The sequence below is a fragment of the Zingiber officinale genome, chromosome 9B, assembly GCF_018446385.1.
Source record: "Zingiber officinale cultivar Zhangliang chromosome 9B, Zo_v1.1, whole genome shotgun sequence".
Classification (NCBI taxonomy): domain Eukaryota; kingdom Viridiplantae; phylum Streptophyta; class Magnoliopsida; order Zingiberales; family Zingiberaceae; genus Zingiber; species Zingiber officinale.
This window is the reverse complement of record NC_056003.1, coordinates 62,686,771-62,710,258: the sequence shown is the minus strand read 5'-3', so window position 1 is coordinate 62,710,258 and position 23,488 is coordinate 62,686,771. Positions and strand designations below refer to the sequence as shown.

The 23,488-nt window shown below is 37.7% G+C and overlaps 1 protein-coding gene across 3 annotated transcripts in view; it reads right to left on the bottom strand.

Moving 5' to 3' along the window:
* Nucleotides 1-3,893: 3,893 nt before the first annotated feature.
* LOC122025676 (glyoxysomal processing protease, glyoxysomal-like) overlaps nt 3,894-23,488 on the bottom strand; it is a 55,715-nt gene continuing 36,120 nt past the window's right edge. For all 3 annotated transcript variants that reach the window (XM_042584513.1, XM_042584511.1, XM_042584512.1), the window contains exons 13-14: nt 4,323-4,411; nt 3,894-4,227 (exon numbers count right to left, since the gene is read on the bottom strand). In XM_042584513.1, the coding sequence (XP_042440447.1) occupies nt 3,995-4,227; nt 4,323-4,411 (322 nt within the window). In that variant the 3' untranslated portion in view covers nt 3,894-3,994. The remainder of the gene's footprint in view (nt 4,228-4,322; nt 4,412-23,488) is intronic.

Sequence of the window (23,488 nt, the reverse complement as noted above, 5' to 3'; positions counted from 1 at the left end):
TAGGGGGTAGTAACCCTATGTCATAGGGGGTGGTAACCCTATGTCATAGGGGGTGGTAACCCTATGCAGAAATTCTTGGCGGGTCGAGGGCTTCAGGCAAAAGTCCTAGGGCTGGTAACCCTAGGTGGAAAATCCTAGTGTCGCGAACTAGGTGGAAGACTGGACGAGTCGGGGAGCGGGTGTCCAGAAGAAAGTCTGGAAGCATCGAGCGCTGAGCAAAAGTCCAGTCGATCTGGAGGATCGCACTGGCAACAGGTAACTCTCCTAAGTAGAGTAGGTGAGGACGCGTTCCCCGCAAAGGGAACAGTAGGCGTCGGGTCGACCTAGGATTTCCAGTAAGAAATTCGAAGTCAGACCCGGACAGTCCGAAGACTGTCAATATTTTATGACTATTATGTGCTAACTTTGTTTTACAGGGTATGTGTTTGGGACTAACACATTTTACAAGAATAAAGGAGCAAGTCACACCTCGGATGAACAGTATATGAGGCGCCTCCATGGAGCTTGGAGGCGCCTCGGGTGCAAGGCGGAAGCTGTCTGCGGCAAGGAGCTGGAGGCGCCTCCATGGGACTTAGAGGCGCCTTGGACTGCTGCTTGGAAGCACCTTGGAGTTGCGTTGAAGGCGCATTCAGATGGATAATGGGCAGCGAGCAGAGGCTTATCGCAGAGTGGATTTCGGGATCAAACTTCAGGTTGGAGGCGTCTTGATGCGTGATGGAGGCGCATTGAACACCCTATATAAGAGGGTCTCGACCAGCAGCTTGAACACACACATTCTAAGTGATCCTTCCGCGACAAGCTACTAACAAGAAGTTCCCGAAGTGCTGCAACAACATCCCGACGACCTAGAGCTCCAGATTTGATATTCTTGTTGTCGGTATTGCTTTCTTTACAGTTCAAATTGTAATAAATTTGTAATAATCTTTTGAGCTTATAGTTGTTGCCCACCGGAAGCGATCAACGATCGTGGGGCTTGGAGTAGGAGTCGTCATAGGCTCCGAACCAAATAAACAACCTGTGTTAGCGTTTGACTGTGTTCTTTTCTTTTCCGCTGCGTTTATTATCTCGAGTGTTTTAAATCGAACGAAATAGCCATAAGCGCTATTCCCCCCCCCCCCCCCCTCCCCTAGCACTTCTTGATCCAACAGTATCTACTAAATATCATGAATGACAACAAGAGTATGTATAAATATTAAAATGATTATCTTAAAGATCAAGCATGTAAATATCAAACTCAGGTAAAATGTGAGTGGAGTCAAGGTAAATGCAACAACTATCCTAATATAGCTCATGCACTAAGATCAAAGTACTAAAGTGTCAAAGTAGGATGTACCTGACATATATGTAAGTCTCGCTAAATGACTCCCATGTCGTGTCACTCATCTCGGTAATAGTCCTACATCCGTATATACAATTTAGCTACCTTTATAAGAATTAAATAGCTGAATTAAATTCTCTAAACTAATTAGGGAAGCCCAAATCGATAATACAATCTCCACTTAAGCCCTGAATAGATATTTAAGTCTCTCTAATCCCATTTTCTTCATTAGATTAGGTTTAATCCTCAATTAGCTCTAATCACTTCATAATTAAATTAGATTAGCTAAGCATGAATCAATTCCAAAAACTCACCCAAGTTGATGCCTCAGTCGTTGCTTCATAGTTGGAGAATCTCACTATCAGAATTGATGGTCGGAGCTACAATAATCGATCAAGCTGCTAATCACAATATCCCAACACTGAGAATGAAAACAAATCTCTGCAAATCTAACCCTAAGAATGTCTTACGCCTGAACTAGATTGACTGATTCCTCTCGGACGGAATCTAAATTGCCGCTGTGGTTGCAATGAAGCACTCTTTTTCGAATTCGTAGAAGAAATGGTGTCTCTGAATCGTCCCTCTCTGGATTGGGGGGGAGGAGTATAGGGATCTAGAGCATGGTAGCGAAGAATTGAAAAGAGACCCGACGATGGCTGCCATGGTACCATGCTGGGGTAGAGAAGGGCAGCGATAGCTCAACACCGGCGATGAGGGGTAGCAAAGGTCAGCGATGATGTGGAGCTTACAACCTCTAGCTCGTGGCCGAAAAGGACAACCATCAGTGAGGATGCGACAACATAAATTGAGAGAGGAAGAAGGGGGCTCAGTCAACGGTGGATTGAATGGCATCAGCGCAATCGGGATGTCAGCGACAGAGACACGACGACAGCGATGGAGACACGATGACAACGACATCTGGCGTAGGGTGGCCGACGAAGGGCATTGGGTCGTGGTGGTCAGTAGCAGTGCAAAGAGGAGAAGGGAGAGGGGCGGCAACGTTTGGGATCGGGAGAGAGGAAGAGGGAAAAGGATAAGGTGAGAATGAAGAAAGGAGTTAGGTTTTGATTTAAATACTTAGATTAAATATAATTAAATCTAAGTTAATTTCTCAATTAACTTTCACTCAAATAGTTATTTCAAATAGTCTTTTCTTAACCCTAATTACTTCACCCCCTTAAACATGTCATATAGACTCCGTTTAAATCCCGAAAAAGTTTTACAATTTTTTAAAATATCCAATAAGATTATTTTTCCAATAACACTTGTTATTTAATTACTATATCTTACACCGGCAACTACATGCTACTCCGAGCTTTTTATTGTTGGTATACTTTTAGATATTGTTGTTCTTTTCGTGCTTTGATTTATTAGGAATGGTTAACATGTTACTGCTCCTCGATTTTTGCAAAAGACGAATCTCTATCTTCGAGTTGTTATTTGGAGGAGATTTATTAGTGGATTGTCTATCAGAAACGATCAAAAACCGTTAGTCTTGGACTAACAGCCACCGAACTATGAACCAAGTAAAAAAGAAAACATATCATTGTTGTGTTGTATTTTTATTCCGCTGCTAAAAATCAAACAGAGTTTTTGAAAAATGGGAGTTAGTGACACGTACTATTCACACCCCCCTCTATTACTTTTCTCGATCCTACAGCTCCATCTGATTAACTAATCTTCACTTCATCAAATCTTATTCACATAACTTTGGTCGACAACACTACACTAGTTGGTCGACTAAACAATTGTTGACTAACTTTAATTGACTCCATCGTGACTCTTACCTACATTGGTGGACTAATAGGACATGTTTGGTTAATTAAACTCATGGTCGACCAAACATAGGCCCTCGTTCGACAAGATCATAAACCACAGTTCATTATTTTTTTTGTCAACTATTTTAATCAACTATTAATTTGACTGACTCATTTAAAAATTAAATCCGCCTAACTTGAGTTCTACCTTCACCCAAATATAGGTTCGCTCAACCCTCAGCTCACGACCCTTTGCCTTCTCTAATAGTCTCCCATTAGGTTAATAATCCCTTTGATGCATCAATCCTTTGACTCTCTTCCTTCTAGTTCCACCTACTATTCCACCGAGTTCCTCTCTTAGATGTACTTGGTGTCTTTCCTACATCCTTCATGCTTACTTGGTGTCTTTTGCTTTTCTAACATAGCTACCTCAGATTATTCCTCATATTTTGAGCCATCAGGTACCAATGCAAGGCCTTAACATATGTTCCAATGCAAGTTTTTTTTTTTTTGGGACACTCGCCAATATAAAATTAACATAACTAAGAAAAAATTTGTCAAAAATCAAAAAGAAAAATTGACAACATACTGTCAACTTTCTGTATGATTATTTACCAATCAAAATAACCACAAAATAACACATTAATACAATCACAAATTTACAAGTTGAAAATTGATTTCAAACAGTCATGATTCTCTGTTCATTGCTTGAGACTACTTTCTTATACAAGTTTTTTTTAAATGAAAGGTAAAAATGCATATCATCAAAAGGTGCACAAACATACAAAGGTAATGATAGATCCCCTTTTGTCATCACATATCCTGATCCTATGGAATGCATCTTCCATATTCACAATTACATCTACCTACCGAATATATAGGCATCTTCCAAATCCAGCATTCTCCATTCCATTCTCAATCACATCTTACTTGGCGGCTTATCCTTAATAAGATATGTTAGACCTTTCTCAGCATCAACACCCAAATGCTTTTCTGCAAGGAACTTGGAGAAACGAGATCCTTTGCTTTCGTGGTTGTTCTTATGTGAATCTGAGGCATTTTGCAATTCGGATGGAGGTAGCAATGCCCAAACAGAAGATAAGAGATCATTGGGCTCGTCCAAAACTTTTAGTATTGAGAAGTTACGTTCGTCTGTACAAACACAATGATTTTGTATTTCTAGAAGCTAAAAGTAGTAAACAAATAGAATCCTTGTTTGAAAACTTTAAATAAAAGTTATAGATCACCTGAGAACCTGAATATGGGCAGCAATGCTGCACAAGGGATGCAAAAATTTAAATGTGGTATGGTACTCCTATCACCATGCTTGGCATTGCTGAAAGAAAAAGAAACTGGTAAGCAACCAACAATCTCAAACGTGCTATAAAAGATAATCTTTTAAAAAATATAAGAAAAAAATAACCCGATAGTTCCTATTGTCTCCGAAAGAAAACTTTGCCTCATGAAGCAGACTTAAAAAGACGGGTTTCCAAGAATCAGCATAAAGTTCCATTAACTAGGGACACTTGATCATCAAAGAACATGCTGAAGCTAGGACTAAGTGCATCCACATCAACTTCCCTAAATATAGAATTTACCTTAAATTTTACATTTTACGTTAAAAAAACTTTTGCATCAGCTACCATATTCATTCTCTAAATTTAGATTTCATGAATAATATTTTTTAAATTTAGGAAATGAAATTCATTCCCTAAATATTAAAATATCATTTTATTTGAGAGAGAAAAAATCAAACAAATGGATTGGGCAATGAAAAGTATATATTACATAGGGAGAGAAAAAAATTTAAAAAAAATTGAAAGAGAGAAGAAAATAAAAAAAAAAAATGAAGATAATGAAATTTTAGGATAGCTAATGTAATGCATAATGAAAAGTGATTATCTAAATTTAATAAAATGGGTGGTATATCCTAAATTTTAAATATATTATAGAGAAACTTGCATGGATACTCTAAGTTAGTCGCTGAGACCAAAGATATCCTGATATTGCGAAAGTAATGCATAAAGAAAACTGGTTGAGTACAGGTTATACATTTAGCCCAAAGCACATTAGACACATCAAAAGGTTAGGAAATTTGCTAGCGAAAGGAGGCAAGTAGTGGATGAAGCGAACCAATTATTAGGAGTATGCTTGATTAAGGCTATGTTTACTTGGAAGTAAATAACAACTACCGAAAAATTTTCATCGTGAAAAATTTTCCTTTGTTTACTTCGTAAAAAAGGATGGATTATATTCCTTTCTTTTATTTACTTCAAACAATTGGAGTTATTTTCCTTTCTTTTGTTTTACCTAATGGATAGGACAAGTTAGTAAATTCATCGACGGATCATTTTTTTCATCATTTTTGCTTCCGTCCAAATCGGGCCAAAAACAATTCCCTCTTTCAACGTTTCAACGTGCACAACTATTTCTCACAGTTTGCGACCGTAATCCGCGGCCCCACACGACTTCCTCTTCCTACCTGCGGCCCCAAGAGGGCGTCGCGCATGGACAGGAGGAGGTGGTTGAGTGAGCGCGAGCAACCTCCGAGGTTGCTCGCACAAGCGAACTCATCCCGCGAGGGCGAGCGACCTTAAAGGTCTCTCACAGGATAGGTGAGACCCAATTCTTTCCATCTCTTTCCCTTCCCTCCATGTAAAGCTTTTTCTTTTCTCTCTCCCTCGTATTCTTTTTTTTTTCTCTTTCCTTTCTCTTACCCTTCCCTACGGATTTTTTTCCACCATCGATTCCTTTCCTTTACCTTTCCATCTTTCAAAGCAAACATAGCCTAAAGAAATTGCAGGACGGATGTGTGAAAGGTTACTTACATGGTGGGCAACACAATTAGCTTTCTAAATGCTTTCTTTGGTTACAACCAATTTATGATGTTGAGAACAACGAGCCGCGCACATCATTCTAGGCTTTGAAAGATACTTATTACTATTAAGTAATGCAACCAGAAAACTACTGGGAGACACATATGAAAGATTGATGAACAAGTTGTTTAGAAGATGATCAGAAGGAATTTAGAAGTATATATAACCATGGTTTAAAATCTCATGTCATATCAGCATAGGCAAAACATTTCGTTCCACCTGCCGACCGACATGGCATAGACATCGACAAGCCCCGCAGTCACCGGACATCGCGCAAGGCCCACGATCGTCGCGAAGGTCTTGTGTTAGATACGACAATTAAATAATAATTAAGTATTAATTAAGAAATTACCTTGTAGAATTTTCTAAGAATGTTTAGGAATTTTTCGGAATTTAAATCAAATTCGTATGATATGTTTAAAGGAATAAATCTATTAAGCTTGGAGGAAATCTATTTGGAATATCACTTAAATGGAAGTTGATTGATTTAATTAATATAAGGTTATAACTAATTAACATAAGATATAAATATAAATAACTAAGTTCTTTCACTCCTTACCCAAGCCCTTCTCTTTGGCACCACCATTGCTCCTCTTCTCCCGAACCAACTATCGCCCCTCTCCGGCTGTGTCAAGCCCTAACCTCAATCCATCACCGCCTTTCCTCTGCTCCAGCCGTCGCAACCCCTACGTTCAAAAACGGGTGGCTATCCTCAACCACCACAACTAGTTAGTGACCACTGACCGTCAGTTTCTTCGATCGGCAGCCCAACTCACTGCCAACCACCTTAACCCTCAACTCAGTGGGTCGTTGATCACTGTGAGCCACTATTAGAGGAGCCTAGGGTAACGAATCTCCCTCCCTAAGTTCTATTCATACAAATTCGTGAAATGTCATCTGAGTATATTGAGAATGAATTTGGTTAGAGATTTTTCAAAGGGATTAGTCATTTTGTTAACACCATTGATGGTTCAAACGCTGTTGAGATTGATTTGGGTCAATATTCATGATGATTAATAGTTAATTTAATACATGGATTAAACGATTGGTTAATTATTAATTTTGGGATTAATTAGGTAAACTTTAGTGTACGAGTAACATGGTGGTTGAATCATTAGCTTGAGTTAATCAGTGTTCCTAATCAATTTAGGATTAGGGTTCGTTACTCGATTTATGGTAGACCTTGGTTTTGATTATGTTTTATGTTGCAGGGTTTTATTTTTGATGTGAATCAGACTCTTGGACGTGAAGACATTTAGCACGATCTACAGATCATGCGGGTACTTCTTTCCTTGTTTTCTTTAGTTTATTGACCTTAGTGCATGAATTATGATTTAATTGGTAGCTTTAGTAACTTGACTCTATTCTTATTTCGTAGTGCTTGACCTTAAAGATGATCTACTTGATGTCGATACAGTCTCTATTTTTTTTTCTATTCATGTGGTTTAGCATACTTATACTTTCCGATATACTTGTGTTATTGTTGCATAGTGATGACTATATCTGTGGTTATGATTTATTTACATCTCACTCATCATCGCATTACATTGCATACTATTGACCATGTCTCCCTTGTAGTGTGAGAGAGTCGTCAATCATTTTATCTACCCACTCAACCACTCGGGGTAGTGGAAGCTAGAGTGCGTGCAACTTGTCATGTCATGCCCACTCGGAGTAGCGGTAGTTGGAGTTGCATGCAGGCAGTGACCTCTTTTGTTATGTACCTAGATAGCTACTTGCATACTATCCACTCGACCACTTCAGCTGTAGTGGTAGTTGGAATTGCATACAATTGTCATAGTCCTGCCCACTCGATCACATAGATATCGTGGTAGCTGAAGTGGTGTATAAGAGTAACTTTCCATATGCATGAAATGTGTGTTGCATAATTCTATACTTGATGGATCAGATCGGCGTATGTGCATTTGTTATGTTCTTACTGTTATTTATGTTGATAGTACCTTTGAGGCTGTATACCTTTGAATCTCCTTACACTTAGTTCATGCAGTATCTTCTATTACCCGCTAAGTCATTTAGACTCACTACCCCGTTTATGTTCTTTCTTCCTTAAATAGCAGATACAGGATGTATGGAATCATTTGGAGATTTTGTCCATCACACCCACGTCATGTCGAGAGCTTTCCATATTGTTTAGTATGCATTTGCTTGCACTTTGAATTTTTCAAACTCGTTTCATATGATAATTGACTTGTGTGAATTTTGTTATTGTTAGGTATTTTATCTTAGTTATGGTACTTGTTATGTTTAAGTCGTGCATGCACGCAGTCTATTAAGTTTTATGTTTGAGTGGTTTTAGATGTATTTACTCTTGATAGTTGGTTATTATTATCTTGCGTGGTTGTGCTTGTACTAGCTATATGGTCATGTATCATGTTGTCTCTAACATTGTCAAAGGGGGTACCATCCGTTTTGTTGGATAAGTATACCTCCAAAGCATAACAATTTATTGGTATCAGAGTCACGGGTTGCGAAGCCTATTTTTATATTTCGGATTTCGCGATTTGCTTTCGCGATATGACTTTTTGAGTTTTGGGGTCAGGCAACGACAGTAACTATTAATTATACTTCTATTAGTACTTATTTAGTTGTCTGTAATAGAAACAACACGTGATGGGTCAGCCACTGTTCACGGCCATGGTCCTGGTCGACCACGGAAACCACCTATTGAGTCGATGGAACCTGAACCCGTTGCCAAAGAAGTAAAATTTTTTTGAGATCCAACTGAGGTTGAGTTAGATAACAGAGGTCAGGCCATAAACCCCTATTGGAGATCAGTCTTAGAAAATATCACCAACAATACCAACCCCTACTACTACCAGCTGGGTGAAAGATAGAGTCGTATACCCTTGTTAGCTCGGTCAGTAAAGGACTGTTTTACTCTGTTTCATGGAGATTTCGACCCTTGGATTGCTCATGCTTGGTTAGATAACCTGGAATGCACATTTGAGTATCTAACTTGCACGAATGCAGAAAAGGCTGAATCAGCTACATACCATCTCGCCGTTACTTTGTGGAAAATGCATAAGACAATTTTTTAGAGAACAACACATCACTTGGTCTTTATTTCGAGGTGCCTTTGAGGGCAATACTTCTCGCCCCCATTGTACATGGCTCGTTATGAGGAATTTTGAATCCCAAGCAGGGTGATCGTACTGTGATGGAGTACAACGCAAAATTTAGCCGACTCGTCGAATTTTGCCCTCATCTTATATCTCAGGACTATGATCGGATGTGTCAGTTCACTCAAGGCCTTGCAGCAAATATTCGGATCAGGATGTCAAGATCTTCTACCAACACTTAACGGGAAGCGTTAGATCGAACCTTATTTATAAAGATGACTCAAAACAGGTGTCTCACGAGAAGGGAAACGATAAGCAGATGTTCCAAAATAAACATCCGAATCAAAAGCATCAGGTTACTAGACAAAAAAGAAAAAACATGAACCAAGGCCCACGAGCTACCACTAGAGAGTATTCACATAAGACAGGTTAATCATCATCAGGATCGTCTTGTTCTAATCAACAAAATCAGAAAAATGACATTGGTATGTTCAAATGTTTACAACATGATTCCAGAAGTCATATAAAATAATATGCGTAAATCATATACACTTTTAATTATATTTTGACACATATTCACGTACTTTATTTGTGCTTGATTTGTGCATTTCTACACCTCTTAATATACTTTCAGCATAATTACTCTTTTTTGTTGGAGATTTGTTCTGTGTATTTTTCTGCTTACAGGAGTCACTTTTGGGACGAAAACAACGCTCGTAGACGATTCAAAGAGAAAATGAGGACAAAAGACTAGCCGTGTGAATCCACACAGCTGTGTCAAAGAAGCAGAGAAAGAAAAGGTCATGGTCGTGTAACTCCACACGATCGTGTGGCCTACCAGAAGAGAAGAACACGGTTGTGTGACTCTACACGGTCGTGCAACCCATCCAGAGACTAAGCAAGCCACGCGGCCGTGTCATCTGATCCGAGGGCAAGAAAAAGATGGCAGTGTGGATGCCACACGGCCGTGACACGAGCCATGCCAGGCCCGTGCCCAACACTATTTAAGGGGATCTCTTCCCCTTTTCAAGGGGAGGAAGGTTCTCCCTTTGGGAGATCCATCTTGGTGATGATCTACGTTCTCCACGCTCTCCGTTCGACGATCCGAGGCCGTTTACATCATCACATCGACTCCGTAACCAAAGGATTGGATTTGAAGATCACTTGACGCAGCCGGATAAGCATTCTTCTCCCTTCCGCTTGTTGTTGGGTTTGGATGCTTTTAATCCTTATCTTTGGATTTCTTTTTTCCTTGCAGATCTATTGTTTTAGGAATAAAGGAGTAATTGTGGTGTGGATTGATGTAAGAACTCATGGATATGCCAATTTCCTATGTATATTACCATGCCTTGTATCTATTTGATCTTATATGCATGTATTGTGTTTGAGCTTGATTCTTATGTTTGATTGAATGGCTATGTAGAATTGGTGATCTCATAGGGGAAATGTCCTAGATTGTATGACCGAGAGGTCCTAGTGATAGGGTAACCCGTTTCCGAACGTCTAGGACATTACCTTGAAAGGAGAAGCAATTCCCCAAAAGGAAGTAGAGAATTAGACATAATTATTATCCCTATTCCTATGTTTATTAATTATAAGTGTGTTCTTCTGATTTATGACCGAGGGGCCCTAATGACAGTGGCGACCCGTTACCGGACTTCATAGGGATCATTTCTATTTAATAACATGGGATATAGATCCAAATGGCATGCCGATTTGACCACTGCAGAGGAGAGCTGATAATGAATCTAACTTCCTATAAGTACATGATAATTGAGGATAGACAATTGGTGGACCATGATACATTGATAAACATCACAATAAAACTAAACCCCTAGAACACTTCCCCAAACCAAGTTTCTTTCTCTCTCTTTCCTCTTCTCAATCTATTTCCCTTCTTGCATATAAATTTCAATCGTCAATTGTTTAGCTAATTCTCCGTGAGAGATCACTAGTACTTATAACCAATCCCTATGGATTCGACAATCTTTTATATTACTGACGACGTAACCGTGCGCTTACGATTGCATAACAAGTTTTTGATGTAGTTGTCGGAGACTGCAACTATCACATTAGTAGATAATCATTTGAATTAATCTAAGCTAGTTTTCTTTCTTATATTATAAATATTTCTGCAATTCTATCTTTACAATTACATCTTGCATTTGTTTACTTCTATTTTTGCGTTTTTAATTTTTGAGTTTCCCAATTTATATTTTTGTAAATTCTTTTTTTCATGTTATTTGCATTTTAGTGTTATCCAATTCCTCTTACACTTCTAGCTTGCTCAGATGGATATGGTTCTAAGACCGTTGAAAGATTATGGGGCTCCTAAGTCTGCTAAAGAGTTAGGCCCATTGTATTGCTAGAAATTCAAGCAAAGAATTTTATGCTTAGACCATCTTTTATCTCCAGGATTCAAGAGGATCAGTTTGGGGGATTAGATTCAAAGAATTCCTATTCCCATCTCATGGAGTTTCACAGATATTACAACACATTGAAATATGAGGGGGTTTCTACTGATTTCATACGACTTATGATTTTTCCTTTCAGTCTTAGAAATGCTGCAAAGGTTTGGCTCAATACTCGGCAACCTAAAAGTGTCAGAACTTCAGACAAGTTAGAGCTAAAATTTTTGAATAAATATTTTTCCCTAAGGAAGACCACCCATTTGAGAAATCAAATTTTACATTTTAAGCAATTAGACAGAAAGGGATTGCATCAAACTTGGGATAGATATTTATCTCTTCTGCATCAGTGTCCACATCATGATATTGAGAATTGGTTGATCATCCACTTATTTTACATTGGGTTTCTTTTTTTCCAAAATAAGAGTCAGTCAGACGCTGAAAGATCCTTTATGAGGAAAAGTTTAGATAAAACACATGAAATAATTTATCGGGTGGTGTCAAATGGTCGGGACAAAATTTGATGACCCTTTCATTGCATGCATTTGAAGCAAAAGGAAATAAGGAGGAATCAATATAAGGGAATGAACAAGTGTATCAAGATGCCAAAACTCAAAGCAACTCGGAAAAGGACATCAATTTACAATGTGAGGATCTCCAAAATTTATCCCCTTGGTATGGTGAGTCCTTATCACAATTGTTAGGAGGAATGACTTCTTCAGCTGATCCTATTGTAAAAGAGAAATGTGACAATATTCTGTATGAGGGGAGAATTTGGGCTATGAAGAAATAGAAGAAATGGTACAAGAAATTAGGAAAATTTTAGAAGAAGTAATAATGAAATAGGGAAATAAAGTTATTAGAGCAAGATCCAACCTTGCTTGAGATCATACCGCCCCAGGTGGAGCTTAAACCTTTGCTGCTCAACCTCAAATATACATTCCTTAATCCAAATTCTACTTTTCCAATAATAATTAATGCAAATTTAATTGAGCTGGAAATACATAAATTAATCAAGGAGCTAAGGTTGCACGGCATTGATGATATTAAAGGAATCAGTTTTATTTGTATGCATAGAATTTTACTTGAAGAAGGGTACAAAAATTAGTTGAACATCAAAGGAGATTAAACTCAAACTTGAAAGAGGTGGTGAAGGAGGTACTTAAGCTTCTAGATGTAGGGATTATCTACCCTATCTCCGATAGTGAGTGAATGAGTCCAGTGCGCGTGGTTCCAAAAAAAGAGGAATAATCATCATCCGAAACAAAAGCAACTGATTCCAACACGAACAGTCACAAGATGGCAAATATGTATTGATTATAGAAAATTAAACTAAGAAACTAGGAGGATCATTTCCCCTACCACTTATTGATAAGATGCATGAAAGATTAGCAAAACACTTATATTTCTATTATTTGGACGGATATTCTGGTTTGTTTCAAATTTCAATACATCCCCAAGATCAAGAGAAGACCACTTTTACATGCCTATTTGGGACTTTTGCTTATCGTCGTATGTCATTTGGACTTTGTAATGCCCGGCTACCTTCCAACGATGCATGATGGCAATCTTTTCATATTTAACGGAGAAAATCATTGAGGTATTTATGGATGATTTCTCAGTTTATGGGAATAACTTTGATACCTGTCTATTAAATCTTTCTAGAGTCCTTCAAAGGTGAGAGGATGTGAACTTAGTCCTAAATTGGAAAAAATATAACTTCATGGTTAAAGAAGGAATTGTCTTGGGGCACAAAATTTCAAAACGTGGAATTGAAATGGATCAAGCCAAAGTAGAAACAATTGATAAACTACCCCTGCCAATTAATGTTAAAGGGGTAAGGAATTTTTGGGTCATACTGGATTCTGTCAACGCTTTATAAAGGACTTTTCAAAAATCTCTATGTCATTGATTAATCTGTTGATTAAAGATGCAGAATTTTGTTTTGATGATAACTGCATGGAGGCCTTCAAGAAAATTAAAAATGATCTTATCACAACTCCAGAAATTCAAGCTCCGGATTGGGAGCTCCCGTTCGAAATCATGTGTGATGCTAGTGATTTTGCAGTAGATGCAATTTTAGAATAAAGAAAGGATAAAATATTACATGCAATCATTATACGAGCAAGACATTAGATCCAGTCCAAGTAAACTATTCTACCACAGAAAAAAAAAAAATTGCCAATAATCTTACATTTGACAAGTTCAGATCTGTCAACGCTTTATAAAGGACTTTTCAAAAATCTCTATGTCATTGATTAATCCGTTGATTAAAGATGCTGAATTTTGTTTTGATGATAATTGCATGGAGGCCTTCAAGAAAATTAAAAATGATCTTATCACAACTCCAGAAATTCAAGCTCCGGATTGGGAGCTCTCGTTCGAAATCATGTGTGATGCTAGTGATTTTGCAGTAGATGCAATTTTAGGACAAAGAAAGGATAAAATATTACATGCAATCATTATGCGAGCAAGACATTAGATCCAGTCCAAGTAAACTATTCTACCACAGAAAAAAAAATTGCCAATAATCTTACATTTGACAAGTTCATATCGTATTTGGTAGGCTCAAAAGTAATAGTGTATACTGATCACGCTGCCATTCGATACCTACTTAACAAGAAAGACGCTAAACCACAACTTATTAGATGGATCCTACTTCAAAATTTTAATTTAGAAATCAGAGATGAGAAAGAGACAGAGAATGTAGTGGCAGACCATTTATCCCGAGTATGGCAAAATGGGGCAAAATGGGCAAGAGGATGCAAAATTTGATTCACCTATTAATGACACTTTTCTAGATGAACACCTTTTGGCATTGGCTAATGTAAAGGTTCCTTAGTATGCAGATTTTATTAATTTTCTTACAAGTGGAGTCCTATCCCCAAACCTCACCAAACAACAAAGGAAAAAGTTTCTTTCGGATACCAAATACTACGTATGGGATGAACCCTTGCTTTACAAGAAATGCGGGGATGCAATCTACCGAAGGTGTGTGCCCGAGGAAGAAGTCAAGAATATTTTGTTCCATTGTCATTCATCATCTTACGAAGGGCATTTAGGGGTTTTGAAAACAGTTAAAAAGATTTTACAAGCAGGTTTCTTTTAACCACATTTATTTAAAGATACACGAAAATTTATGCAATCTTGTGATTAATGTCAAAAGACCGAGAGAATCACTAAAAGAAACGAGATGTCATTGAACTATATCCTTCAAATTAAGTTATTTGATTATGAGTCTTTCCCTTCGAATGTGGAAATGAATATATCCTAGTGGCAGTGGACTATGTGTCAAAATAGGTAGAAGTCATAGCTTCTCCAACATGTGACGCTTGGACAGTCATCAAACTATTTAAGAAGGTGATCTTCCCACGATTTGGTATACCCAAGGCAGTTATTAGTGATGGAGGTTCTCATTTCATTGAAAAAAATTTGAAAACTTACTCAAAAAATATGAAGTTACAAAGTGGCGACACCTTACAATCCACAAACTAGTGGACAGGTTGAGATTTCTAATCGGGAAATTAAAGCAATTCTAGAGAAGACGGTGTCCACCTCACACAAAAACTGGTCATTGAAGTTAGATGATGTTTTACGAGCATACCATACAGCTTACAAAACTCCAATTGGTATGATCCTGTTTCGGCTAGTCTACGGAAAGCTCTACCATCTTCCGATAGAATTAGAATATAAAGCTTATTGGGTGATTAAACAGTTTAACATGGATCTCAAGGCAGCAGGAGAAAAAAAGAAACTCCAGTTAAATGAACTTGATGAATTGAGGATGGATGCTTACGAGCATGCTAAATCCTACAAAGAAAGAACAAAGAAATAGCATGATCAGCATACACTACGCAGGGAATTCAAGGAAGAGGACTCAGTGCTATTGTTTAATTAAAGTTTGAAACTCTTTCCCGAAAAGTTGAAATCACGATGGACAGATCCGTTCAAAGTTAAAAAGACTTATCCATTCAAAGCGGTCGACATTTGGAATGAACAGTTCGGGTTAATCAAAGTAAACGGACAGCGTTTAAAAAGATATCTCCACGACATGTAGGTTAAAAAAAGCAAAGTTTATATTTCTCCGAACCGCGCCCTCCAAAATGAGCTGATATAGGTCGAGCTAAAGACCTAAAACAAACGCTTCTTAGGAGGCAATCCAAGGGTTTTTTTTGTTTAATTCGATTTTTAATTTTGTCTATAGCTTGTCTTAGCCGTTTTTAATTTTATTTTCAGGTTATGAACAGCCTCCACAAAGTTAAAAGGAGAATTCAGCCCTTACACACCTAAAAGAGCTGGCCTTGTGACCTCACATGGCCGTGTAAAGCAAGTCGAAAGGGAAAGGGAGAAGGGCAAGGCGGTGTGACATCACACGGCCGTGTGAATCTAACTGAAAGGAAGAACATTACCATGTGACTTCACACGGCCGTGTGAAGTTAACCGATAGGAAACCGACCCAAGTTGTGTCAATCGACACGACCGTGCAATTCCGATTGAGAGAAAGAAGAATCCGACCATGTCAATCAACACGACCATGTGAAGTCAGTAAGAATAGGGCCATGTGGACCAGCCCGATCACCACATTTTAGGGCACGGGCGTGCGGAATCCGCACGGTCGTGCCCGCCGACTCTTCTTTCCCATCCCTCTCCAATTCTCTCTTCCTCCAAAAGCCCTCAAATTACTCCCTTCAACCCTCACCATCCATTCCCTTTAAACTTAACATTTTTATCATCCACAATGTCAAATCCCATAAAAGGAAGCACTCCAACAAGAAAAGGAAAGGAGAAGATGGATGCTTTAAGAAAAAGGAATTCACGCTTCAAAGGTATATCTAATAACTTCGGTATCATTTTCTCTAGTGACGAACAAATGCATCGCTATAATTCATTGTCTAAACATTCCATTTTGGACACTAGATTCATGGATCAAACAATATTAGATGTGTTGGGTTTTAGAAATGATGTAGATTGGCTCCTCGAAAGGTTAGGATGGAACAACTTGATGAATATGAAATACTCAACTTATCCTAGGATTGTTTTAGAAATCTGAAGTTCCATCACTGTTGACAATATTCAAGGAGGGGGGAAACTCAAATTTTGTTTGTTTAATGATGATTATGAATGGAGACTTGATGACTTTAATGTGTGTTATGATTTGCCTAGAGTTGGAACATGTATAATTCTCCCTACTTTTGAAACCTCAAACATATGACAATTGATCTCTGAGCAATCTCACTATAACCCTCACGTATCCGTGCTACTAGTATCATTAATCCCATTTTTCAATTGGTCATGAAGAATACTATATTTGGATGGGGAGGTAAAGAAGGAATAGTGAGACTTTCATATTTGTATTTATTTATGGGCAATGATAGAAACTGTTTCAATAAATTCTGATTATTTCTTTCTAAAGCACTTAGTGAAATTAGAAAAGATGTCTTCTACTACCCCCATTGTTTTGGAAGGGGTGCTCACTCATATGGCACTAGTGTTAGGCTATAATCTCGATGACTTAGAGATAATCGAAAATGCTCCTGGAATAGATTTAAATTCATGTCTGGCAATACATATGATACGTTGTGAGGGATACGAATATAGTCTTGTACTCAAAAACAACTTCCCTTTACGATTGCACAATCCAGACTTGATCACGATTTGCATTAGAGATAATTGGCGTTTGACTTTGGCAAATCAACACTCTGGCCCCTTCTCTCTCTAGTTCCTAAAGACCTCCCTTCGGTTAGTCAAGATCTTAATTTCCTTGAGTTTCGTCCTATTCTTGAAAACTTGCATCATGATTTAGAACTACATAATAAGTTGCTTACAAGTGATATGTGCATGGCGGACGAACAATTTAAGCAATTGCAAGATTATTTTAGGAGTGAGAGAGAATTGTGTAAAAAAATATCTGAGTTCATGAAAGCTTATAGATATCAAATGAAGTTAAATGAAGATTTTCAGGGTTTCATGAAATTTTTTCAAGATGATTTCAATGAATTGTTTTATATCATAAATTTGTGAGGGATAAGGTAAGACGATTCATTAATTTATTTCCTGATCTTCCTAAATTTTCTAATTTCCCACCTCCACCATCTTATTGATTTTATCGGGACGATGAAAAATTTAAGTCAGGATGTTTACACATCCCGAGTCCTTTGCATTTCTTTTTCTTTATATTTTCAGCACTTCCATTTGTTTTGCTTGTTTTCATTTTTTTTCAGTTCTATGTTACTTCTTGCTTATTTTCATGTTAGTGTTTGCTAGTCTTTATTCAGTTTATTTTGATTGTCGCTTCGACTGTCTTTTAAATTACTTTGTGACATGTCGAAAATATCAATCCTCACATTACTGCTAACTTGTCTAATAGCAAAATTATTAGCACATTCATTTCTTGAATCATATTATTGTGGATATAGTGATAGTATGTTTAGTGTACCTCTTTTCTCTATCTATAGTAGCATGAAATGAGTTAAGTATTGTACGGAGATAAGTTTGAGTTTTGGCCTAACCTTAAGGATCTTACCTTCACTTCACTTAAGCTTGGATATTAGATAACTTTGGAATAGTCATGATTTATTTGAATTTTTAATACTTTGGTTTCCATGATGATTCTTTGAATTGTATTTTCGTTACTGAATGACCTCGGATCATATTAACTCATTTGGAAAAATCAAAATCCCAACATTTGCAATATACTTGCATGTGTTAGTGCTACACCTTTAAAGCACCCGGGATGAAAAATATAATTGTCATGAGCAGAAATTAACAATTTACCCCTTTGAGACCGAGCTAGGTTTGGGAAATAAATGTTATATTTCTCTTGATTTCGAGTACTCCTTTGAGACCTTGTGTGGTTTAAGGAATATGAACCAAGTGAGTGGCAAATAAATGATCATCACCGAGAACATTAAAAAACTCAATTGGATGACTTGATTAGGACAAAGATTGAAGCTTAAAGAGCTTGAGTCACATAATGCACTGTGCACAAGAACTTATGCTTAAGTCATACTTAGGTTACTCCACAATCATACTCAAAATGAAACTAATTGATAGAATTAGAAAAGTGCACTAGGGATTATAATGCATTATAGGAGCACATGAATTTAGATTGCGTCATTTTGTTTGAGGACAAGAAAAGATTAAGTCTTGGGGGTGTGATGTGCGTAGACCATATACTCTTTTATGCATGTTTTGACGCGCATTCACGTATTTTATTTGCGCTTGATTTGTGCATGTCTACACCTCTTATCATACTTTCAACATAATTACTCTTCTTTGTCGAAGATCTGCTCTGTGTGTTTTTCTACTTACAGGAGTTATTTTTGAGGTGAAAACGGCGCTCGTAGACGATTCGAAGAGCAAACGAGGACAAAAGACTCTGGTCGTGTGAAGCCACACGGCTATGTCAAAGAAGCAGAGAAGGAAAAGGTCATGGTCGTGTGATTCCACACGATCGTGTGGCCTACCAGAGAAGAAGAACACGGCTATGTGACTTCACACGGCTGTGCAACCCATCCAAAGACTAAGCAAGACACGGTCGTGTGAAGCCACACGACCATGTCACCTGATCCGAGAGCAAGAAGTTGGCTGTGTTGATGCCACATGACCGTGGCATGGGTCGTGCCAAGCCCGTGCCCAGCACTATTTAAGGGAATCTCTTCCCCTTTTCAAGGGGAGAAAGGTTCTCCCTTTGGGAGATCGGTTCTCCCTTTGGGAGATCCATCTTGGTGACGATCTACGTTCTCCACGCTTTTCGTTCGACGATCCCAGATTGTTTACATCAACGCATCGACTCCGTAAGCAAAGGATTGGATCTGAAAATTACTCAACGCAACCGGATAAGCATTCTTCTCCCTTCCTCTTGTTGTTGGGTTTGGATGCTTTTAATCCTTTTGTCTTTGGATCTTTTTCTTCTTGCCATGGAGCAGATCTATTGTTTTAGGATTAAGGGAGTAATTGTGGTGTGGATTGATGTAAGAACTCATGGATATGCCAATTTCCTATCTATATGACATTGTCATGCCTTGTATCTATTTTATCTTATATGCATGTATTGTGTTTGAGCGTGATTCTCATGTTTGATTGAATGGTTACGTAGAATTGTTGATCCCATAGGAGAAATGCCCTAGATTGTATGACCGAGGGATCCTAGTGACGGGTACCCCGTTTCTGAACGTCTAGGACATTACCTTGAAAGGAGAAACAATTCCCCACAAGTAGAGAATTGGACATAATTGTTATCCCTATTCCTATGTTTATTAAGTATAAGTGTGTTCTTGTGATTTATGATCGAGGGGCCTTAGTGACAGGGGCAACCCGTTATCAGACTTTATAGGGATTATTTATATTTAATAACATGGGATATAGATCCAAATAGCATGCCGACTTGACCAGTGTGTGGGGAGAGCTGGTAATGAATCTAATTTGCTACAAGTGCATGATAATTGAGGATAGACAATTGGTGGATCATGATACATTGATAAATATCACAATAAAATCGAACCCCTAGAACACTTTCCCAAACCAAATTTCTTTCTCTCTCTTTCCTCTTCTCAATCTATTTCCCTTGCACATAAATTTCAATCGTCAATTGTTTAGCTAATTCTCCGTCAGATATCACTAGTGCTTATAGTCAATCCCTGTAAGTTCGACAATCTTTTATATTACTGACGACGTAACCGTGCACTTGCGATAGCATAACACCAAACCAGATTACCCTTTGGACCAGGCTATAAGCTTGTACTGTAAACTTCCTGGGCATGTGAGCCGAGTTTGTAGTCTAAAGGCTCAATTGGAGACTACTAATGTATCCCCTCAAGGGGGTCGATCTACCTCGTCTCAATCGTAGAGAGGATCCTAGAGGACTCAGTACCCTTCACATCAACAGCGATTGATACCTCCACAAGCGTAGGTATATTACATCCAAGGTCAGGAGCACATCATGATTCCTATGTCTATCTAGTACCTTACAGCAACCTCATCCCATCAGGCATATCCAATACAGCAATACTTACCTCCACCTCGACCATATCCATTGCCCCAGCCTCAATCTCAGAAGTTGACTACTGCCCCTCCGATCTAACCTCAACCTGTTCCAGAAATGCTGTCGTCGAACTCAGAGGATGTACATGTCTATGCAGTTACTCGAGAGGAGGCACAACAAGTCAAGGGATCTGTCTGTCATGGTATTATTTCAGTTTATTCCACTCGCAAATTTATTCATAAATACTGGTAGTTCACATTCTTTATATCTCAAGTGTTTTGGGGTAAGATTCATAGAATTCTCATACTCAAATCAAAAGATTTAGCAGTATCTCTACCGTTTGGAGAGGTGTTGATCATCAATCAGAAAAGCAGTGGATGCCCCTTGGACTTCAGAATCCATACACTCATAGTGGATCTTCAAGTGCTTGAAATGGTGGAATTTAACACCATCCTAGGCATGGACTAGTTGGCCACTTACCATGCTACAGTCGATTGTCGAGTGAGAGTAGTCACCTTTCGACCTTCGAACCAACCCTCTTAGGTATTCATTGGGACCAAAGATAATAGAATTTATCTTATTTCAGCACTACAAGCTCAAAGACTATTATCCCATGGTTGTCGGGGATAATTATTATCGTTAATAAAGGCTAATGAGGATGATGCTTCATAGCTCTCAGACGTTTGTATAGTTCGAGAATATCCAGACATATTTCCAGAAGAACATCCCGACCTACCTAAAAGAAGAATAGAATTTGCAATTGAGATATTCGATGATGTCTCCAATGCCTAAGACTACGGTATGGCAAAACTGAAGCTAAAGATACAGCTACAGGAGTTGTTAGATAGAGGATTCATCCATCCTAACATTTCCCCGTGGGGAGCTGCAGTACTTTTTGTTAAAAAGAATGATGGATCATTAAGATTATGTATAGACTATCGATAAATGAATGTGGTAACTATCAAGAACAAATTGTAACACTCATAGGGTCCTTAGCAAAATTCTAGAATATTTTATCATGAATAAAGAAAAAAATATATATGCTTTAGTTAAATTTTGCTCCTAGCCGAACACTTAAACAAATAAAATAGAAATAAAAATATATAAGGTCTAGGACTTGAACTCTAGATCTCTCATTAGATGCCTGAATAAGATAACCACTAGACCAAGAGAAATTATTGTTAGAAAAGAGAGGGAAACCATAATTAAATGTAAGAAGAAAAGGCTCTTCTCTTAGAAGGAGAAGTGAGAGTTGTTTTCTTCCTCTCTAATGAAGAGATGCTCTAGAATATTCTTTTCTTACTCACCATGAAGGGATGTATCTAGACTTTTCTCTTAATTATAAAGAGAGTAAAGGAAAGGAGGAAGAAAAATATATTTTTCCTTCCTCCTCTCATGATGAATAAAAGGAGGAAATTAAAATGAGTTGGCATTTTTCCTCATTCACCTTCCTACTCCCTCCTCCTCCACCGTGACCTCTTCTTCACCATTTCCTCTTCTTGCCGAGACCAAGGAGCAAGGAAGCTTCCCCTCTCTAGGAAGGATCCACAACAAAGGTTAAATCTTTAAGGAAAACAAGCGCAAGGAAGTGAGTATTCCCTCACTGCAGTACAAGTAGCTTCGGTTTAAAATGTTTTTCGAAACTCTAAAAAAATTTTCTTGCAAGAATGTGGTCAAGATAAAGAATAGGTAGTCACTTAGGGTTAACAAGTGATAAGAGATGCTTCATGTTGTAGAAAAAGAAAAAGAGAAATTTAGAGCCTTATTGCATGTTTCGGCCAAGGATGGAAGAGAGGACCTAGAACAAGTTTTCTTTGATCACATGCTTAATTTTTCTACTCTATGATATATGAATTTCACATGTTGTTAGTTAAGTCTTCATTCTTCATGTTGTGAAAAAAAAAGAGATACCTATCTATATGGTTCGGCCAAAATTGATTATAAGGCCTTAGGTCAAGAATTTTAGATAGAAACCATACTAGTTGTACCTCTTTGTGATGTATGAATTTTTACATGTTTATAACCAAGGTTTTTATGCTTCTTATGGAATAAAATGGTATGAAACCCTACTGATATGTTTGGCCAAATTGAAATAAATGGGTTAGGGTTAAAGTTTTGAACTCAAATATGCTTAGATCATGAAGTATAATACCTTGTATGCACTTAGATTAAATGGGCTTGTTATATGTTTAAGTTTTATGCTCCTTATGGAATAAAATGATATGAAACCCTACTGATATGTTTCGGCCAAATGAAAATAAATGGGTTAAGGTTAGAGTTTTGAACTCAAATAGGTTTATTCATGAAGTATAGTGCCTTGTAGGTACTTGTACAATGCTCTATAGGTACTTAGATTAAATGTGCATGTTACATGTTTAAGTCTTGTGCTTCTTAAGGAATAAAAAGACATGAAACCCTACTGATATGTTTCGGCCAAATGAAAATAAATGGGTTAGGGTTAGAGTTTTGAACTCAAATAGGCTTATTCATGAAGTATAGTGCCTTGTAGGTACTTGTACAATGCTCTATAGGTACTTAGACTAAATGTGCATGTTACATGTTTAAGTCTTATGCTTCTTATGGAATAAAATGATATGAAACCCTACTGATATGTTTCGGCCAAATTGAAATAAATGGGTTAGGGTTAGAGTTTTGAACTCAAACATGCTCATTCATGAAGTATAATGCCTTGTATGTACTTAGATCAAGTTTACATGTTATGTGGATAAGTTCTATGCTTCATATGGAACCAAATGATATAAGAACCCTACTGATATGTTTCGGCCAAATTGAAATAAATGGGTTAAGGTTAGAGTTTTGAACTCAAACATGCTTATTCATGAAGTATAATGCCTTGTATGTGCTTAGATCAAGTTTACATGTTATGTGGATAAGTTCTATGCTTCATATGGAACCAAATGATATAAGAACCCTACTGATATGTTTCGGCCAAATTGAGATAAATGAGTTAAGGTTAGAGTTTTGAACTCAAACATTCTTATTCATGAAGTATAATGCCTTGTATGTGCTTAGATCAAGTTTACATGTTATGTGGATAAGTTCTAT